We start from the raw sequence: 18,267 nt of genomic DNA, 5'->3' as shown, positions 1-18,267 counted from the left end.
ATTAGTTGGCATGCAGTCCTGCTGGGGTAGGATGGGCCCTAAACCCAAAGATGCATCCTTATGAGAGAAGACAGAAAAGACGGCCACGCAACACGGAGACCAGAAGCCGGGACAGACCGGGTATCCTCGCCCTCACAGCATCCAGAGCTGGGACACAACAAATCCCTGCTGTTTTGAGACACTGAGCTCGTGGTACAGCCACCGCAGGAAAGGAACATGCCCCACTGTGCCATCAGCTCTGAGCTGGTTTTTACCCCCATCTTGCAGCGGGGAGTGGTGGTGGTCTCAGCTGGGGGCCGGAGGGATGCTGGCCCTGCTCTTTATACGGGCACCAGGCCCCCCACCCCCCAGGGAGACACAAACCACTTTCACGTGGGCAGGACTGAACCCTGAGGCACCGGCCCCCGACAGGACAGGACACACAAGGCTATCATTCATTATGGCTTTATTTCTGATCGTCCGGCCGCGTCCCACAAGCATCCTGAGCTCCAACTGGTCAGCGATCATGACCATGTGCCCTGGGGAGGAAGGACGCTCACGCGGCAACCACAGTTCATCCACGGCTCACACACTCACACGTGGGGAAGGATAGGATGGGCCGGGCGGGGCCGGGCCCATACCCGCCCCAGAGGTGGCCGGGCACTCGGTAAACAGTCTTTGGGGGAGACGGGCCACCGGGCAGGAAGAGGGAGGGACGAGAGAGAGGACCTGCAGCCTCCACGCCTGCCCCTCCCAGGCCTGACGGGACGGACAGCCGAGCCAGGAGCCCCCAGGAGCCCGTTCCCTCCAGTGAGCATCGGGCAGCTTTGGGAGCGAGCCAGTCCCCAGCCCCTCCAGGCCCCTCAGAACCGGAAGGCAGGCGAGTCCTCCCTGGTGGCCAGGAGGCCCCTGGAGTCCCCTCTCCTGGACCCTGACGCCCCAGCACTCAACACTTCACTGACTGTATTGCTAATGAATCTGAACACCTGGGTCTCCCTGAGGTCAGTCCCAGCCCTGCCCCCTCCACCCCTTCTGAGCGGCTCAGGCCCCACCAGGAACCTGGTTTGCGGGGCTCAGGCCTGGACCCGCCCCCTCAGGGTCCCAGGAAGAGCTGCTCCCATGGTCATGTCTCCTCCTGGGGTGGGGGGGTGCCCACTCCCCCCGAAAGCATCCTCCTCCTTGCATATGAGGAAACCAAGGCCCAGGGAAATGAGCAAAGGGGCCGCCCCCCGCCCTGGGGGCTCCGCAGGGGGACAGGCTGAGCGCAGAGCCCCGAGAGTCTGGGGCGGGGACAGGAGGGGCAGAGGCAGTGCGAAGCAGGGTGAGCAGCACAAGGGCCCCTGGCGAGGCTGCCAGGTGTTCAAGGCGCCAGCCGCCCAAGGGGGCTCAGGGGAGTCGCGTCCCAGGGCCGGCTGGGTGAGGGCACAAGGCTGCGAGGGGGCGGCCAGAACCCGGAGACCCAGAGGCGGTGCCACCCTCTCCAGACGGGAGGGAAGGGAGTACCCGGGTCGACGGAGGGGGTGGGGATAGCCTCGAGGTCAGACGCAGAGCCAGCACGGGGGTGGCCTGGCCCTGACCCTGTTGGCCTGCGACCGCGCGACCGCCAGGTCCACGGTCAGCATCACGGGCGGGGGTGAGGGCGAGGCTGAGCTGGGCGCAGTTCCTCTTTCCTGGCGTGGCTTACGCGCCCCGAGGGCCACGGGGCCGACTCCAGGGCGGGGGCTCATCCACACTTCTGTTCCCGAGTCCGCGGCCAGGCCCCAGACCAGCGCTCCTCCGAGGGAGCTCCAAGGATAAACAAGAGAAAGAAGCCCCCAAATCCTCAAGAGCAACACAGAAAAGTTCTGTAATTCAGGGTTACAGCCGCCGAGGGGCAAGGCCCTGCCCTCCTGCCGGCGCGGAGCGGCCATGTCACTGCGTCTTGGCCTTCAGCAGTCTCTGAACTGTTTTGTACAGGAGGTCGAAGTGCTGGGGGCAGCGGGAGGGCTCCAGTGAGGTCGGGCGACCCCGCCAGCAGGAAGGCCCTCGGGCCGCCCAAGGGGTCTCCTGAGAGGCCTCGCCTCCCCCAGTCCCCTGCTCACCTGGACCGCCGTGTAGGCCATCCCCAGGTAGGCGCCGATGCAGACGGCCAGAAGCAGGTCGAAGATGGCCGGCTTGACCCTGGGGAGGGGAGGGGGTGGCGGGGTGGGTCAGGGGGCTGCTCCCAGCTGTCCCGAGGACCCAGTCCCCTGGACGGTGACCCAGGGCGCTCACCTGTAGGCGTTCATCACCTGCTTCAGCTGGTCGTAGAAGACAAACTCAGGGTCCCTGGTGAGAGAGTGCTTTCTCAGCAGGCTCACCCTGATAGCAGGGCCACCGGAGGTCCCACCAGCCTAGGAACGTGGCGCGGGAAGGGGGCACCCCAGGTGTGTGCCTGCACAAGGCTGCCATTGCCCCTCCTGGGGAAGGACCGTCCTTTATTCTCAACTAATGTCTTTCCTGTTGCTTTCTGGGGTGTACTCTCTAAAACGAAGTGTGGTAACTGGAAACTATCTGGTCTGGGAAGCGTTTCTATAGAGGGAGAACGACCACAGCCTAGGAATTGGAGGCCCCCAGCTCCACAACTGTGGGTCCACTCTGAACCTCAGTTTCTTCTTCTATTCAAGAGCTTGCTCTCCCTGGAGCGCCATGAGTTGGGAGGAAGGTGGAGAGCCAGTGAGGGGCACCAAGCTTTCCGGGCGGTGTCTCCTGCCTGTGGATCCCCCAGACACCCCTCCTCGGTCCTTGCTCAGCCCAACCAGTGAGCATAGGAGCACTGAACAGAAAGAAGACAGAACTCAGGAGGCCTGCAGTGGGGAAGAGCATCCCGAGGGCAGGAGGGGACCTGGGGTAGGAGTCACCCGAGGCCCAGAACACAAAAGGTCCACGAAGGGTAGCTGGGGGTATAGGGCTGCCAGATAAAACACAGGGCTTCAGTTCTACGAGGACTGCAAATAAGAAGAAATGGGCTTTCAGTGTAAGTATGTCCCAGACACGGCATGGGCTATATTTACACCGAGACAATTTGCGGTTCACCTGGAACTCGTTTAACGGGGCACCTGCACTTCTCACTTATCGTGTCTATTTTTCGTCCAGTGTTTCTGTCTGCCCCATCTGGCCCTGCGGGGAGGAAGGCCCTAGAAGAGCCCACCCGCTGGCTGGCGGGGCGGCGCCCGGCCTCACCGCTTGTCGGCCTTGACGTGGTGCGGCCTGACCTCCTTCAGGTAGTGGCTGAGGTAGTGCTCCAGCGTGCTGAGGAGCGGGCCGTCCTTGCCCACCAGCTGCGCGGCCCGCGGCTGGGTGGTCAGCCAGTCCATCACCGAGTCCAGCTGCTCCTGTTGGATCTGCTGCGGGGAAGCAGCCGTGGTCACGGGACCCCTGCCCCCGCCCCACTGGCCCCCCTGCCCGCCCGCCCGCCCACCCACCCGTTACCATCTGCTCCGTGAAGACTGGCATGTCCGGGGGCGTCCCCTGCGGAGAGAGGAGAACGTGGGGCTGAGTCCAGACCCGCCAGTGGCCGGGCGGGCGGGGGGCTCACGGGCGGGCGGGCGGGGGCTCACCTTCTCCGTCAGGTTGTAGATGACACGGGTCAGGGCCTCGGCGATGAGCCTCGTGTTTCGGGTCAGGGTTTTAGAGTCAACCCGGGACCTTCGAGGGCAGGTTTTAAAAACACATATATCAGGAATTGGCATCGTTCACAATCGCCAAAAACCAAGAGTGAGCATATACCTGATAACGATAAAGACAAGCAGAGCGACGGCCCTCCCAGCAGACGGGCGCCCCCCGCACCGCGGGCTCCTCTCTGGGCCAGGCCCGCCCCCGACGGGGCAGCCCTGCACCCTGGGTGCCCGGGCCAAGCCTGCGCCCTGTGGACGCGCGTCTGCCTTAGTGACTGGCGGCCCCGGGCCTGTCTCCTCCTCTGGACCTTGGGGGAGGTCAGGACACCCGCCTCCATGGGCTGCTGAGGGTGGAGTTGCTGTAACGCCCTGTAGTGGGGGCAACAGTGTCCCCCAAATTCACGCCCACCCGGAACCTGGGAATGGGACCCAATTTGGAAGTAGGGTCTCCGCAGACGTTATTAGCTAAGATGTGATCACACTGGAGTAGGGGGGTCTGAAGTCCCACGGCTGGTGTCCCTATAAGGAGGGGAATTTGGACACAGGCACGAGAGAGAGGCCACGTGACCACGGAGGCGGGGACGGTGGCACGGCCACAAGCCCAGGGACACCAAGGGCTGCCAGCAACACAGGACCGTAGAAGAGGAGCCTCAGAGGCAACACATCCCGACCCGAGTGGGCGTCGGCGTGGGGTGGGGGGCTGCCCCGGGAGGTCCCCCGCCTCCCCCCAAGTCTTCCCTCCACCGAGCCACACCCTTCTCCTGGCTCACGCCCATCAGTTCTAGCGCCACCTCCTCCAGGAAGCCTGCCGGATGCCCAAGGACCGGCTGATGCCCCGGCCCACGCCTGCTCCGACGGCGGTGCTCACCGCACGTCCATGATGCTGCTGCGCTGGCCATCGCGGTGGCTCTCCAGATGCGACAGGGTGAAGGCAGGCAGCCGGCGGATGGCGAAGCGCTCATGCTCCCAGGCCAGGATGTCCTCCGCCAGGTTGATCTTCTTGTGCACCATGGAGAACCGCACCTCGGGGAACTGGTGGGCGGCCACCTGCAAGGGGCACTCTCAGGCTCTGCCTGGCGCCCACGGGCCGCGCCCCAGCCCTGCCTGTCTCTGTGGAGGTGGCCCCTCGCGTCCGGCGGGTCCCAAGTCCCTCCCCGAACCTCCTGCTTCTGGAACCCAGGGAGAAGCCCACCTGCCCCCCCTCCCCCAGAAAACCCACCTGAGGCTCACCCGAGGCCCCAGGGTGCGCAAAGATCCCATGTCCCAGCCTGGCCTCCGGCGGGGCGCCTACCGTCTCGAGCTCCCGCAGGAAGGAGTGCTGTAGCGTCCCCTCCCTGGGCGGCTTGGACACGTGCAGGTGCAGGCTGTCCCCCCGGCCCAGGGTGTCCAGGCAGAGGACGAAGGCCACGTTGTCCTGGAGCAGGCTGGAATCTGAGTGCAGTGAGGGCTGGTGGGTGGAGGTGGGGGGCAGTACCGGGGGCCCGGACCCCACCCTGGCCACTGGGGCCGCTCACCTGTGTGGTCCAGATTGTCTTCTAACCAGCGCTTAGTGCCCTGGTAGTTGAACTTTCCTCCTCCAGAAGCAAAGAACAGGAGGTTGTACCTGGCGGGAAGCAGTGGGGCGCCAGCGTTGACACGTGGGAGTCCAGGTCCCCGACAAGGAGGAGGTGGTCTCCCCCCAAGTAGGAAATCCAACCAGCCTTCAGGGTTGGACCTCCCTATCCTGGCACTGCTGACACTGGGGAGTCCTGGGGGCTGGGGGGTGTGCAGCAACATCCCTGGCCCCCACCCAATGGATGCCAGGAGCCCCCGAGTCATGATGATCACAGATGTCCCCAGACATGGCCCAGTGTCCCCCAGGGGCTCCAGGTGAGAAGCACAGCTCTGGCTGCCTCTCTGGTGAGAAGCATGGCTTCAGGGGCCTCACTGAACTCTCGAAACCAGAAGAGACTGGGTGGACCAACCGGGAAATGAAAAGTGACAGGTGATTCAGCACCCCGCCCCTCGAGCAGGACTGAAGCCAGGGGTGTCGTGAAGGACCATGTCCCCGCGCCCGCCCCCCCAGCCCCATCCATCCCGCCGTGGCCACGGCGGTCCTTATAGGAGAGGAGAGACACCCGGAGGAAGAGGAGGCCACGTGACGCTGGGACCGAGGAATCCATCACTGCTGGAACCCGGCAGCGACGGGAAGGACCCTCCCCTGGGGTTTCAGGAGGAGGCGTGGCCCTGCTGACACCCTGATCTCAACCTCCCCTCCCCGCCTGGAACGTGAGCACCCCTGCCGCTCAGGGCGCCTGCGTGCATGGGGCCGGGCCCGGCAGCTCAGGGAGACTCGCTGGTCACTGGGCCCCTGCCGTCCCAGGGCAGCGCGGTGTAGGGACGAGCGCCCACACCGGTGACCAGCCGTGCCCAGGGCCACGATGGGGAGACGCCAGCCTGAGCAACCGGCTCGCAGGTATTTCTACTTCTTGCCGTTGGAGCATCCCCGGCTCTTCTGGGAGCGAGGGCAGCCCGGCCTCCTGGGGGGGATTCCCGGGGGTGCACCCGGGAGGAGCTGGGCTCCACGACCCGACACTGCGATTCCGGGGTCGGAACCGCCCTGCCCCCATCACTTACGCGGCGTGGGTGCGCTTGTAGGTATAGAGCCTGGAGAAGAGACGGGTGAGCTCCAGCAGCACGGAGATGCCACTCCCATTGGAGTCCGCGCCGTGCGACAGCCACTGCGGGTGTGCAGAGAGGAGGCCGAGGTCACCCCACGTCCACGTGCGGCGCCTCGCACCCCCCCCACCCCCCCCGAATCTCGCCCCCGGTCCACGTCTCCAGCGCAGCTGGGCTCACCCACCCTGCACGGCCCAAACCCAAGACCGACGGCCCCTGGGCGCCGCCCGGCCTCCACGCACGCGGGAAGCCCCGTGCGCAGCCTCCGTCCAGCCTGGGCATCCGCCCTGGGAGCTCCCTCCAGCTGGACCTCCGGCCTTCTGCCCCCCCGCGCTGTGAACTTCCCCCACGTGTCTGGGTCCTGCGCGCTAAGGCGACATTCCCTACGGGGAACGACTGGTTCTTGGAGAGAAAAAAACTGGGTTGTTTGCATGGCTTGGGACCCTCCCACAGTCACAGCGCACCAACTGACACACGGTGTGCGATGTTGTTCAAGTTCACAGGGAGGGGGCGATGGGGTGCTCAGTGAGGGAAGCCAGACACAAGGACACACAGGGTGTGACCCCACTGAGGGGAAACGTCCAGGACAGGCCGATCCACAGACACGGAGAGTGGGTTCCTGGCTGTCGGGGGCTGGGGGAGGGGTGGGGTGACTTCATAGGGAGGGAGCTTCTTTTGGGGGGATGGAACGCTCTGAAAGCAGAGAGTGGTGATGTCTACACAATTTTGTGAATTCACTAAAAACCTCTGAATTGCGTGCTTTAAAAGGATGGATTTTATGTTATGGGAATCACATCTCAAATATCTAAGAAAATTTCACAGGAAAGGGAAAATGAGGACACAGGTGTCTAAAAAGGCTCTGTGGGGGTGGATGGTGAAAAGGGTGAGAACGTGGCTCTGAGCTGACTGTCCAGGGCCGGCCTCTGGGCCCCGGCGTCCTCAAGGACAGCCTTGGCCTCCCAGGTGGGGCGGCCCGCAAGGCGCGGTCAGGGGCGCACGCCCGGATGCAGGCCCTCCCAGCACCCACAGTGTCTGGTTCAGCTGGCTGTTGGTTCTCCAGCAGGAACCTCCCACCCCACCGTGCCGGGGGCTCTGAGGGCACAGCACCGGGTGGCCTGCAGCCTGGAGGGACGCTGGCCAGGCCAGCCCTCGGGGGCGCCGGGAACCGAACTTCGGGGGCCCCCTGTCCTGACACTGTCTGTGCAGACACGGGGTCTGCACGGACACCTGCTCTCCTCCTGGGTCTGGGGTCTCGGCCGTGCCGGGCAGAGGTGCCTGCGTGACCGGCCCCAAGTAAGAATCCCTGGCTGGGTCTCATGGGCCTCCCCGGGGACCGCCCCTCCCTCTGCTGTCACGTCTCGTTTGGGGGAGTGAAGCTTCACGATGACACCCGTCCCGCAGGGTGTTCACGGAGCCCTGAGGGCACGGACGTACCGGGGCCACCCCGAAGGCGTCGTAGTGGGCCACGATGACGATGGTGGGCAGGTCCTCTCCGCCCAGCCCGGTCAGCCGCCCCTGCAGAGGCACAGGTGTGAAGGGCCAGCCGGCCTGAGGCAGTGGCCGCCCCCCACCCGGCGGCAGTGTTCTCGGCTTTGCCAGCTACACTGTGGACACAGGGGGTGGCCAGACCTGGCCACCGGGAAACCAGGCCCACCCTTCAAAGGCCGAGCCCCGCTGACGGCAGGCACGGCAAGGTCCTGACAGCACAGGAAGAGCTCAGGGGGTCGGGGTCCGGCGCCCTGGCCGAGGTCCTCCTGCGTAAACCAGCCCCCGGTCAAGTCCAGCAGGGAACAGACGGCAAAGACATCCTGTCGGGAGCACGGCCCGCGGGCGGTCCGAGCCGGGGGCAGCATGTGCTGAGGCCCCACGCCCCTTACTCTCTGCACAGAGGGCGGCTCTGCAAGGCCTCAGCTGCGGCCTCCTCGTGGGGGAAGGGGAACAAAACCACCGGAGGCTTTTTTTGGGGGGGGTGGGACGGGTGCAGCGAGACAACCCCACGGGCGGCCCGTGGAGCTGATCCGGGTGGGGAGACTGCGAGGGGGAGAACTTGGACCTTGCTCTGGCCTGGATGCCTGCATACACCCGCCCTCCCGGTGGGAGATTAGGCTTTAATTGCTGCCCAGAGCTCTGCTCTCCGCCAGCTCAGCTGAGCCCCCGTGATGTTACTGTTAGGGGAAGGGCCGGCCACTCGGGGAGGGGGCTCTCGGTGGGGCAGGGGTCGGGGGAGGAGGAGGCGAGGCAGGGTGTGTGGCTGGAGGCCCCTCTCTCCATAGGGCGGGCGGGCGGGCGGCCATCTGACCCGATTTCCCAGGCAGAGGCTCCCTCTAGTGGGCACGGGCAGTGAGGCACGCCGGGCACTCACCTCCACGCTGGTGATGAGCCAGTCGCTCACGGCCTTGCTCTGGACCCCGCTGGTGACCATCTGGAAGCCGTTGGCAGTGGCGGTGTGGAGCAGCACTGAGGACGGGGCCGGGGAGGACCAGCCTGAGCCCGGGGGCTGCCGTGCCACGGCCTGGGGGTTCCCGGACCAGAGCCGGCATGCTCACCACCCCAGCACCCCAGACTCCAGGGGTTCAGTCTGAGCAAAAGCAGAACTGACCACACAGACTAGAACACAATGCGGTAACTGGACACGGGCAAGAACCTGGGTGTCCAGTATAAGAGCCGGTGAAACAGTCACCCGGACACCACTCAGGCCGGTGAGGAGGGCGCGTGCGCCCTCGCTCTGTGGGACCGTCAGGGACCGTTCCTAAATCACGAAGGCGCGTGCACAACCTCCGACCCAGCTCCCCAAGGATCACTTCAGCAGTGACCCCAAAACAGGAGTTTCCCATCAGATGGCCCACGATCCTCCAGCCCAGCCCCGAAAGCAAAGATGGCGTGAGAACTCAAAGTTTCATAGAAAGGAAAGTTCCATTCTCTCCTGAGCCGAGGTGAGGTGGTGCCCACCTTGCTCCATGCGAGCCAGTGGTCCACTGCGCCTGCCACTTTTTCACCTGGGGGCAGCGGCTGCCCTAAAACGCCCGTGAGCTCACCCTGTCTCAAGCCCTTCCGTTCTTTACACATTTAAACACACAACCGTGGGAACTCCCTGGCGGTTCAGTGGTTAGGACTCTGCGCTTTCACTGCCGAGGGCCCGGGTTCAATCCCTGGTCGGGGAAGTAAGATCCTGCAAGCCGTGCGGTGCGGCCGAAAAACAACAATGACAATGACACAAACCCCAACTGTGATGGCCATGGGAGGTGTCATCACTGGGGGAGCTGGGAGGGTGCCTCTCAGGAACCGTAGTATGTCTGCAACTTCTTCCAAACCCTAGCGTTATTCCAAAACAAACAAGCTACGCCTAAGAAAGTGTTGTGATCTTGATCTATGATCTTATATTCTGGTTTTTTCACTGACCAACGTAAAATAAGCACTTTCTCACACCCGATGCCATTTCTTAACGGCTGCGTAATATTCCACCAAGTAGCTGACTCCTCCCCCTCCCTTCCGCTCTAACTAGAAATTAAGATCTTTCCAAAAACTCACTCTTGTGCTGCCACAATGCAGACGGCCACTGTCCAGACTTTAATTCAGACCAGGGTTTAGCAAACTTTCTCTGTAAAGTGCTAGAGAGTCGAAATTTTTAGCTCTGTGGGCCAGTCTGTCACAGCCACTGAACTCTCCTACTGTAGTGTGAAAGCCACCATAAGCCGTGTGTAACACTGGCTGTGTGCCGATAAAACTTTATTTACACAAACAGGCGGCCGAGGGCCACAGTCTGCCATCCCCCAGTCTAGCATCCACGCAGCTAATAATCTGGCCAGGAGGAATGACCCTTCCTTTACAGCTTAAACACATACCCACAAACTGTTTCCCCAAGGAGCTGGGTGAGTCCACTGTGTGGACAAACCTGCCTGCCTTGCCCACTCTCGTTGGCTCCGAGGACCAGCTTCCTTTTCCTACACCTGCGATTGGATCCTTTTGGCTCAATTCTTTGACCACTTTTGCTAGCTCACTCTCCCCCATGGCCCCCGGACCGGTCAAACGGCAGAGCTGCCGGCTGCCAAGCTCACCGCAGCATCCCCCAGCCCGGGAGAGGGGGTCCTGGAAACTGCACAGCGGGGCCCCTCTCCGCACGCCCCCCGCCCCGAGCCCACCTTCGGCGGCAGAGGCGGAGCCCTGGGAGGCGGACGCAGCCTGCGTCTGCTCGTAGATGGACAGCAGGGCGTCGTCCTCCACGGCGAAGTACACAGGCACGATGGTCTCCATGGCCAGCATCTCGGGCTCGATCTCCATGAATTGCTGCGGGAGAGACAAACGTTCACGCGGCTTCGGGCAGGGGGGCCCGGGGCTGCCCCTAGAGGGCGGGCACCGGGGACTGGACGGGATGGAGCCGGAGCCGGAGCCGGTGGGGTGGGGCGGGGCGGGCCTCACCCGGATGACGTCCTGCGGCACCGCGGCCATGGCCCGCGGCAGGATGATGACCACGGCACCGGCCGACTGGCGTAGGGCGCGCTGGTAGCGCTCGTACGAGAAGTCCAGCAGCCGCATGAGCACGCAGCGCCGGCTCAGCACGTCCGCGTCAATGGTGCGCGCCTCCGTGTTCAGCACCGCGTTCCGCGTGCCTGCAGGGAGGGGTCCCTCAGCTAGCCGCCCACCCACCGGAGCCGCGCCCACCCCAACCCTGGTCTCGCGGGGCCTTCCGAGAACTCAACGAAAACTAAGACCCTTCTCCTTGAACCAACCCCCGTACCCCTACATTCCTAAACCAGGGCTGGCCCCACTGTCCCTGCTCTGGCACCCTCCCTCCGCCACTGCACCACGGCCACAGTCATCCCTCAGAGAGTGACGTGGTCCCTGCCCACCCAGCCGCCCTGCGAGGATGTGCGGGCTTCCTGCCAGGCTGGGTGCCGTGCCCCCCGCCCCATGTCCCTGCGGCAGCTCAGGGGCGGGTGCCCTCACCCCGGCCCACAGAGGCAGCCAGCAGCCCCCCACGCCACCCACCCGGAAGGCGGGACCGTCAGCAGGAGCACCGGGATTGGAACCCAGTCGGTCCTGCTCCCCCAGCCCTCCTCCCCGGGTTCCCCATGGCTCCTGGGACGCAGGGCCCCACAGGTGCCTCACGCCCTGCCCAGGGTGTCAGGAGACCCCCAGCACAGAGCTCAGCACCCACTCCAGGGTCTAGTCCCCAGCAGAGGGAGCCCCCAGGACTCCTACAGGACTGCCCCCCACAGTTCCCAATGACCCGAGGAAAACCCAAACCCTGCCCTGGCTAACCTGACCAGTGGCCCCCGTCCCGCCCTCCCCAGGCCAGGGCCCCCTCCCCTCACAGCTCTAACACGGCCTTGTCCATGTCCCCGGGACCCTCGCTATCTACTCCCCTAACTAGCCTGGGGGTTCCAGGGGTAGAGACCTCGTTCACCACACTGCAAACCCAGCATCGCCTGGCGACTCCCAGCCCAGCAGGCTCAGGACATGGAACGAACCAACGCCCGGTCTCCCTGAAGCCCCTCAGGAAGGAAAACACCAGGGTCTGTCCATCTTCTTCCAGTCAGGGCTGCACTGTTCCCCCTGGGCCGTCCTGGGCGCTGTGGGGTGTGGAGCAGCCTCCCTGGCCCCGCCCCCTCGATGCCAGGAGCCCCCTAGTCATGGTAACCACAGATGATGCCGGACATGGCCTGGTGTGCCCTGGGGGCAGGACCACCCGGGTTTCTCTCCTCTGGGAGCTCAAGAAAGGGCCAGAGAATCAGGGAGGGAGGGAGAGGCTGCTTCCGGCTTGGCCCCCTCCCCGCTCACAAGCTTTTCCAGGCAGCTGACCCCTCCCCGCCTGAGAAGTAGGCTGCGGCCAGGATTGCACAGAGCGCGTTTCTAAGGCCAGCAGGTCCCCTCAGACACAGCACTGCTGTCCTCAGAGCTCTACTGGAGAAAGGCGGCGAGAAGCTGCGTGGACGTTTCAGCGCAACGAGGAGGGGGCGCCAGCACCCACGGGTGCACGGTATGCAGCGGCGGGCCCTCAGGGCCATCCCTGCACTGATGGGAAAGGGGGCTCAGGCAGGCCCCCAGCTGCCAGGGCCACCAGCACTCAGCGGGATGCTGCCAGAAATCCAGATTCTTAGGTCACATCACCCAGGTGACAAAGGCACACGGCGGGTCCAAAATGTCTCACAGGTCCCAGGCTGACGCAGGATGCACAAAGACAAACAAACCCTACTGCACATGGGGGCCAGATATGGCCCTTAGGGCCTCCGGTTGGAGACCCACACAGTGAGAGTCAGAATAACAATGCAGAGAAACAGGTCTGCTTCCCCCAGGGAGCCAGAGTGTGCCTGTGTCCTCAGGGATGCACCAGGCCCAGACGGCCTCAGGCTCAGGGCCAGGAGCGAGGTCCCCACCTCTGCTTTCCAAGGACGTGCCATCGGGAGAAGGGTCGCTTCCTACAGCCCATCTTGAGGGCTGGTCCGTCGGAGGGGCCCAGCAGAACACAGAAGGGACAGCGCCCCAGGTGGGAAAGGGCAGGGCTGTCTCAGGGGCAGGGGTCTGTGACCAAGGAGCGAAGCTGGGCCATGCGCCCCAGGCTGGGGGCTGTGTGCCTCTCCCCCGCCCCAGGGCCTTTCCTCTGCTTTAGGGCAACGTGGGAGCCCGGGAGGGCCTGGCGGGGAGGGCGGCAAAGACCTTCAGGGGCCCCTGAAGCTCTGGGAATGCCGGACAGGGCCCTCCCCCGTGTCCCAGCCGCAGCCTCCCAGGGGCGGCTCGGATGTCACCTGTCACCTCGGGGTGGAGCCTACAAAGACCCAGAGATGGGAAGGGGGGGGGGGTGAGAGCAGAACCAGGTGGACGCCAGCCCCCCAACCGCCCCCAGAGGCTGAGCGCCCCAAGAGCGGAGACCGTCTTTGCTGGCATGAGGCTGAAGCCAGCGCAGCCTCGGTCACCCCTGCGTCTGGGCGGGCGCTGGACACCTGGACGGAAATCGCCGGTTCCCACAATGGGACCAGACCTGGACAGAGGTCACAAGCTTCTCTACCGAGGGCCCAGGGCCAGTCCTCTCTCCTTGCGGGTTGCACTGGTCCTTTGCAGCGCGAAGCCACCGACCAGCAAGGGGCGGAGAGCCCATCCCCGTGCCCGGTGTGGGTGCCCACATCCCAACCTCCCAGGGCTGTTTCTGTGGGGACCAAGTGGGATGGGCGTGAGCGGCCCAGCCCAGAAAGGCCGGAGTCCATTCGGGGGGTGGGGGTCACACCCCAGCTCAAAGAGCACACGCCTCCCCTTCCCAGCACCCTGCCCGCCTGTTTCTCAACAGGAGCGAACAGGAAGTTGGGAAAGGAGGCCCAGAGCAAGGGTTACACCAGGAGGCGGGAGCCGAGGGCGTGCGTGATGCCGGGGACGCTGCAATCAGCAGTGACCCAGCAGACCAGCCCTCAGAGGCTCCACGACCGGGGAGGAGCCGGGACTCCCTCTGCACCACCGGGCCTTCCCGGACTATCCCGCCAGCATCTCCCCAGGCAGCGGTGGGGACCTCACATCCCTGCCAATGGGGGACGCTGCCTGGTGTGATCTGGGTGGAGGTGTAGACGTGCGAGCTGAGACGGGTGGGCGCCCTGCCAGGCCCCTCCGCTCACCCCCGAGCCCACTCGGCATCCAGGTTTCTCACCATGAGCAACAAAGATGGGGGCCGGAAAGGAGGGCATGTGGGGTGGGGGGAGACACTGGGTCAGAAAAAAGAACGGGAAGGAATCCAGGAACAGGGGCGAAGAACTCAGGTAAAGGAGGGGAAGAGGGAAGGAGGGCAGGGAGAAAGGAGAGAAGGTTCCCGAGGACCTGCGAGGAGAATGATGCGGTCAGGGAGCGGGTCTGCGGCACCTGTCTGGGGCGGGGAGAGGGGGCCACACCCGCAAGCAGGCCAGCGCTGAGCAGGCGGTGGGGGAATCCGGGGCAGCCAGGCTGCTGGATTACAGCCGCCCAAGGGTCCCGGAGCGGAGCTGGGTGTGCTGGGAGAGCTCCCGGCAAGGCTCCGAGTGCAGTGCGAGAGGGGACGGCGGAGTGACTGGGTGAGGGAAGGTCTGGCGGGTTGACCTGGAGAGTTCTAGGATCCAGGCCTGCTGCTGGACTGCAGGATCCTCTAGACCAGGACGGCAGCCGCTAGTCACACGTAGCTATTCAAGCTTGTTACAGTTAACCACCGAGAGATGCTAAAGATCCCCTTCTTCCATTGCATGCGCCACATCTCGAAAGACCACCTGTGACAGCACCGGCTGAAACCCTCTCCCCAGGGGGATGTCAACAACGCATACAAACTGACCACTCGTTAGGGGCTCCTGGCCTTCCTCCCCACCGGTCGAGAGCCTGGGGTCTAGAGACATCACTGTAACCCCAAGTTCTCCCCCTCAGCACTGCTGACAATCTGGCCCAGATCATTCTCTGGGAGAGGCCATCCCAGGCACTGTGGGGTGTGGAGCAGCACCCCTGGCCCTACCCCCTCGATGCCAGGAGCACCCCCAGTCACGACAACCCAAAGTCATCACTCAGCGACAACCACTGAGTGGGTTGACAACCACTGCACTAAACAGAAACAACATAACTCTGGGGTGATGAGGGATCTGAGGGGAATCTCCAGACACTGGGGCTCCCCAGGAGCCTGGCAGTGGCAGGGGATCCAGGGGGCTCGGGCTAGGCCTGATGTTCCAACAAGAGAGGCTAGTCCAAGAGAACCAGAGCTCAGAGAGGAGGGGACCAGGGGAACTGGGGAGGGCGGGCCTTGACTTGTGGGGGCCTAAGGCACCAGGCTGGAAGAGAAACCAGAGGCCAGAAGGTTCTGGAACACCAGATACAGCAAGGCTGGGGAAAAAGAGAGAAATTCAGAATGACTTGAGCACTGGGGTCAGAACTTTGACAGATGAGGGAGCAGGGCCGGGGAACAGGAGCTGGACAGGATCCAGCCGTGGGGGCCTGAAATCGTGGATAGAAGGAGCCAGGGTGGGCTGGTGGTGTTCCAGGAAGCCGAGGGGTGGGTATGCACCAAAGCGGGGAGCAAGAAATGGGGTCCAAGGGATTTCAGGAGCCCAAAGGCAGGGGACTGAAGGATTAGCTAAGGAATTCTGAAGAACCTGGCTCATGAGTTGGGACCAGGGAGCAGAGCCTGGGGAGAGATGGGCCTTGACACGGGGCCAGGCTGGGGTCAGCGATCAGAGCTTCTTGAGCCCTGAAAGGGGTCAGAATGTAGACACTGGACAAAACACACTGGGGTGCCAGGGACTGTGAAAGGGTGGCCAGCTCGGCCTGGAAGAACCGCGCTGAGAGGCTCCACTCCAAGTGAAGAAGACCCAAGGTTGGGGCTCTGTTCCAGCTGGGAATCAGAGAGGACCCAGGAGAAAAGGAGCAGGGGCAGCTTGGCCTGAAGGTGGGAGAGAGCTCTGCGTTTTGGAGTATGTAGCCCTTGTTAGGGACGGGGCCGGGGTGCTGTGGCAGCCAGCGGGGCGGGTCCCTGGGGCAGAGAGAGCTGGGGGCCTAGCGTCGGTCCAGGTATCCAAGCTCGGACTTGCCTGGGATCTGGGTAAGAGTCTGGCGGCCCAAGTGAGGTCTGCGGGCTGGACTCCTGCTGGACAGGTGGGAGAGGCAGGTCCTGGGGCCCGGGGAGCAGAGACCGAACCGAAGGAGAGGGCATCCTGGCCGGCATAGGCCGGAGCCTCGGGGAGGAGAAAGGCTGAGCGGGAGGTCAGGTGCGGGGAGGCAAAGCTGGGGGAGGTCAGGAGCCCATGGGGAAAGCCCGGCCCCGGGGGGAGGCCAGGGGCCCGGGTCCACGCACCGTAGGGCTGTCCCTGCAGGTCGTACTGCTGCATGCGATACACGGTGAACTCGTGAGCCGCGTCGGCGGCGGGCAGCGGCGGCGCCACGAGCAGCAGCACGGCGGGCAGGAAGACGATGAAGCCGAGCGGCAGGCACGACGCCTTCAGCATGTTCTCCAGCACCTCTCCTGCTTCCTCCAGCATCCTGGCCTGCGGCGGGGCCGCGCGGGGCGGCGGCGGGGACGGGACGGCGGCGGCGGCGGCTCACGCGAACTCACCTAGGCATGGGTAGGTGCCGGGGTCCTGCGGGCGCTGCGCCGGGCAGCCCGCGCCCGCTCCGGGGTCCTGCGGGCACCGCCGAGGGCCGCCCGCCCGCCGCGCTGCCTGCTGGGAGTTGTAGTCCTCCCGGCGCGCGCGGAGCCACCTGGGAGTTGTAGGCCCATTCTGTTACTCCCCGAAAGAGGAAGCTGTGGTGGACCGTTTGAGTAAGGTTTCACATAAACCCCAAGTCAGAAAATACGGAGACTTAAAAAAAAAAAAAACTATAATCGGCGGAACTTACTGAGACCCTGTCTTTGCTGTGGTAGAAGGTGGAGGGATGCAGGGGGTTGTGCAAGACGTGACCTTGCGACCCGGAGGAAAGTTGGGAATAAGGAAGAGAGGGGCCGGCCTGATGCGCTAGGTCTCCTGGGAATTGTAGTCTCATTGAACAAGCACAAGGGGTCATGGGAGCTGAAGTCTTCCTGGCAGAAGTCCGGGAAAAATCACTTAAAACTCCCAAGAAATATAGATGTTAACACCATGAGGGCAAAGACTTGTGTCTGTTTTTTGCACTGATGTATTCCTCAGAACTTAACACAAGGCCTGGCACACAGTGGGTGGTTTATATAATTTTTGGATAAAAGAATGAAAGAAGAATCAAGAAATCATGACAGAAGGTTCCTAAAGGGATGTCGCAATGGATTTTGGGACTTGTAGTCTGCAGCTTGGTGTTGTGCCGGGGTTGGTGATACATTTATACTTAGGCGTATTTATATTTGGGACATAGTAAAAAAAATTATTCGTTCATCAGAAATTCAAATTTTACTGGGTGTCTTAAGTTTGTATTTTCTAATCTGGCCCCCTGAGAACCCAATTGTCTCTGGGCCAGGGGCCTTAAGGGGCATCAGTAACTCACACTCCCTTGTACAGATGGGAAGACTGAGGCCAGAGGGTGCAGAGCACATGGCCCTGGCCCCCAGGTTCTGATACCGTTGCCTAGGGAAGTGGGCCTCTCTTCTGTCCCAAGTGAAAGGTGGCAGTTGTGTTGATTAACAGCATGGGTTCAAGTCCCAGCTCCTCCACTTCCCAGCTGTGTGACCTTGGGCAAGTCGCTTCACCTCTCTGAGCCTCCATTTCCTCAGCTGCCAAATATGATGATAAATAATCTAACACTATTCCCCGGCTCCCCAGGGGTGTGTGAGGATTCAATAAGATAATCCACGTGAATGCACTTGGAAAGGATGAGGCATACATGAAGCACTCAATAAGTGTTGGTATTATGAGAATGCACAAAGCTCGTGCAGCCTCAGAGCTGCTGCATCCGCTGTTCCTGCAAAACACTCACGGGCCCCCTCCCACTTTCTGCATGGCTAGTTCCTTACTGAAATGATGTTGGACATTTCTTAGTTTGATGTTCGTCACACCCAGCAAATTGTGACCTTTCCGCGGGCAGGTACCAGGTTGTTTATAGCTGCAACCCCATTGCCCAGAATAGAGCCTGACACACAGTTGTTGAGTGAATGAATGAATGAGTCATGAAAACCCCAACACACCAGCCCCTTCCTTCCAGCTGTGTCCCTTGCTTCCAGCCATCCCCAGGCAGGTCCTAGGCATGAGGAGTCAGGAGTGGCTTGGCAGGGCAGGGAAAAGACTGAGAAATTCTGGCCCACGTGATCTTCATCAGCAAATGTTTATTACCTGCTTCTCCATCTACCCCCACTCTTCCAGGCCAGGCTATGAACAGGCAAGACACGCCGCACACTCACCTAGAGACAAAGCAAGAAAGAGCCCTGAACTTGGCTCAGATAACAAGGCTTGGACCTTAGGGCTGCCCATTCCGCCTCCTCTCCTGAGCCTTGGTTTTTCTGTCTGTAAAATGGGGAGGTTCAACTAATCCTGCTTTGTGGAGATGAAACCTTGGGGCAGCCCATAGAATGAAATGGAGCATTCATTCGAGTTTTCCAAGGAGAGAA

General features: G+C 62.8%; 1 protein-coding gene across 6 annotated transcripts; it reads right to left on the bottom strand.

Annotated features, from left to right (window-relative positions):
* Positions 1-428: 428 nt before the first annotated feature.
* Positions 429-16,331, bottom strand: NCLN (nicalin). Of its 6 annotated transcripts, none has more exons than XM_059918791.1 (15): positions 16,054-16,331; positions 10,689-10,879; positions 10,412-10,556; positions 8,635-8,729; positions 7,707-7,787; positions 6,231-6,334; positions 5,129-5,217; positions 4,906-5,045; positions 4,483-4,661; positions 3,558-3,645; positions 3,430-3,468; positions 3,181-3,344; positions 2,233-2,286; positions 2,061-2,139; positions 429-1,764 (listed from the first exon to the last, which is right to left on the bottom strand). In XM_059918791.1, exons 1-15 carry the CDS (start codon positions 16,235-16,237, stop codon positions 1,660-1,662), a joined length of 1,737 nt encoding a protein of 578 aa, XP_059774774.1. In that variant the 5' UTR covers positions 16,238-16,331; the 3' UTR covers positions 429-1,659. The 6 variants fall into 6 exon arrangements, with proteins under 6 accessions (XP_059774774.1, XP_059774775.1, XP_059774776.1 ...); XM_059918792.1 differs by having other exon boundaries at positions 3,181-3,341; XM_059918793.1 differs by lacking the exon at positions 429-1,764 and adding an exon at positions 1,802-1,947.
* Between the last annotated feature and the right edge of the window lie 1,936 nt (positions 16,332-18,267).

The sequence above is a fragment of the Balaenoptera ricei genome, chromosome 3 (assembly GCF_028023285.1).
Source record: "Balaenoptera ricei isolate mBalRic1 chromosome 3, mBalRic1.hap2, whole genome shotgun sequence".
NCBI classification, from domain to species: Eukaryota; Metazoa; Chordata; class Mammalia; order Artiodactyla; family Balaenopteridae; genus Balaenoptera; species Balaenoptera ricei.
The sequence above is the reverse complement of the archived record's forward strand: the minus strand, read 5'-3'. Positions and strand labels throughout refer to the sequence as shown.

Bases quoted from the DNA above. Each gene is read 5' to 3' on its own strand.
- NCLN (XM_059918790.1), bottom strand. From the start codon at position 16,237: ATGCTGGAGGAAGCAGGAGAGGTGCTGGAGAACATGCTGAAGGCGTCG. The intron at 4,662-4,905 runs GTAGGCGCCCCG...TGCCCCTTGCAG, and splicing joins TCCTGCGGGAGCTCGAGACG to GTGGCCGCCCACCAGTTCCC. The intron at 3,646-4,482 runs GTGAGCACCGCC...CTGCCCTCGAAG, and splicing joins AGCAGCATCATGGACGTGCG to GTCCCGGGTTGACTCTAAAA.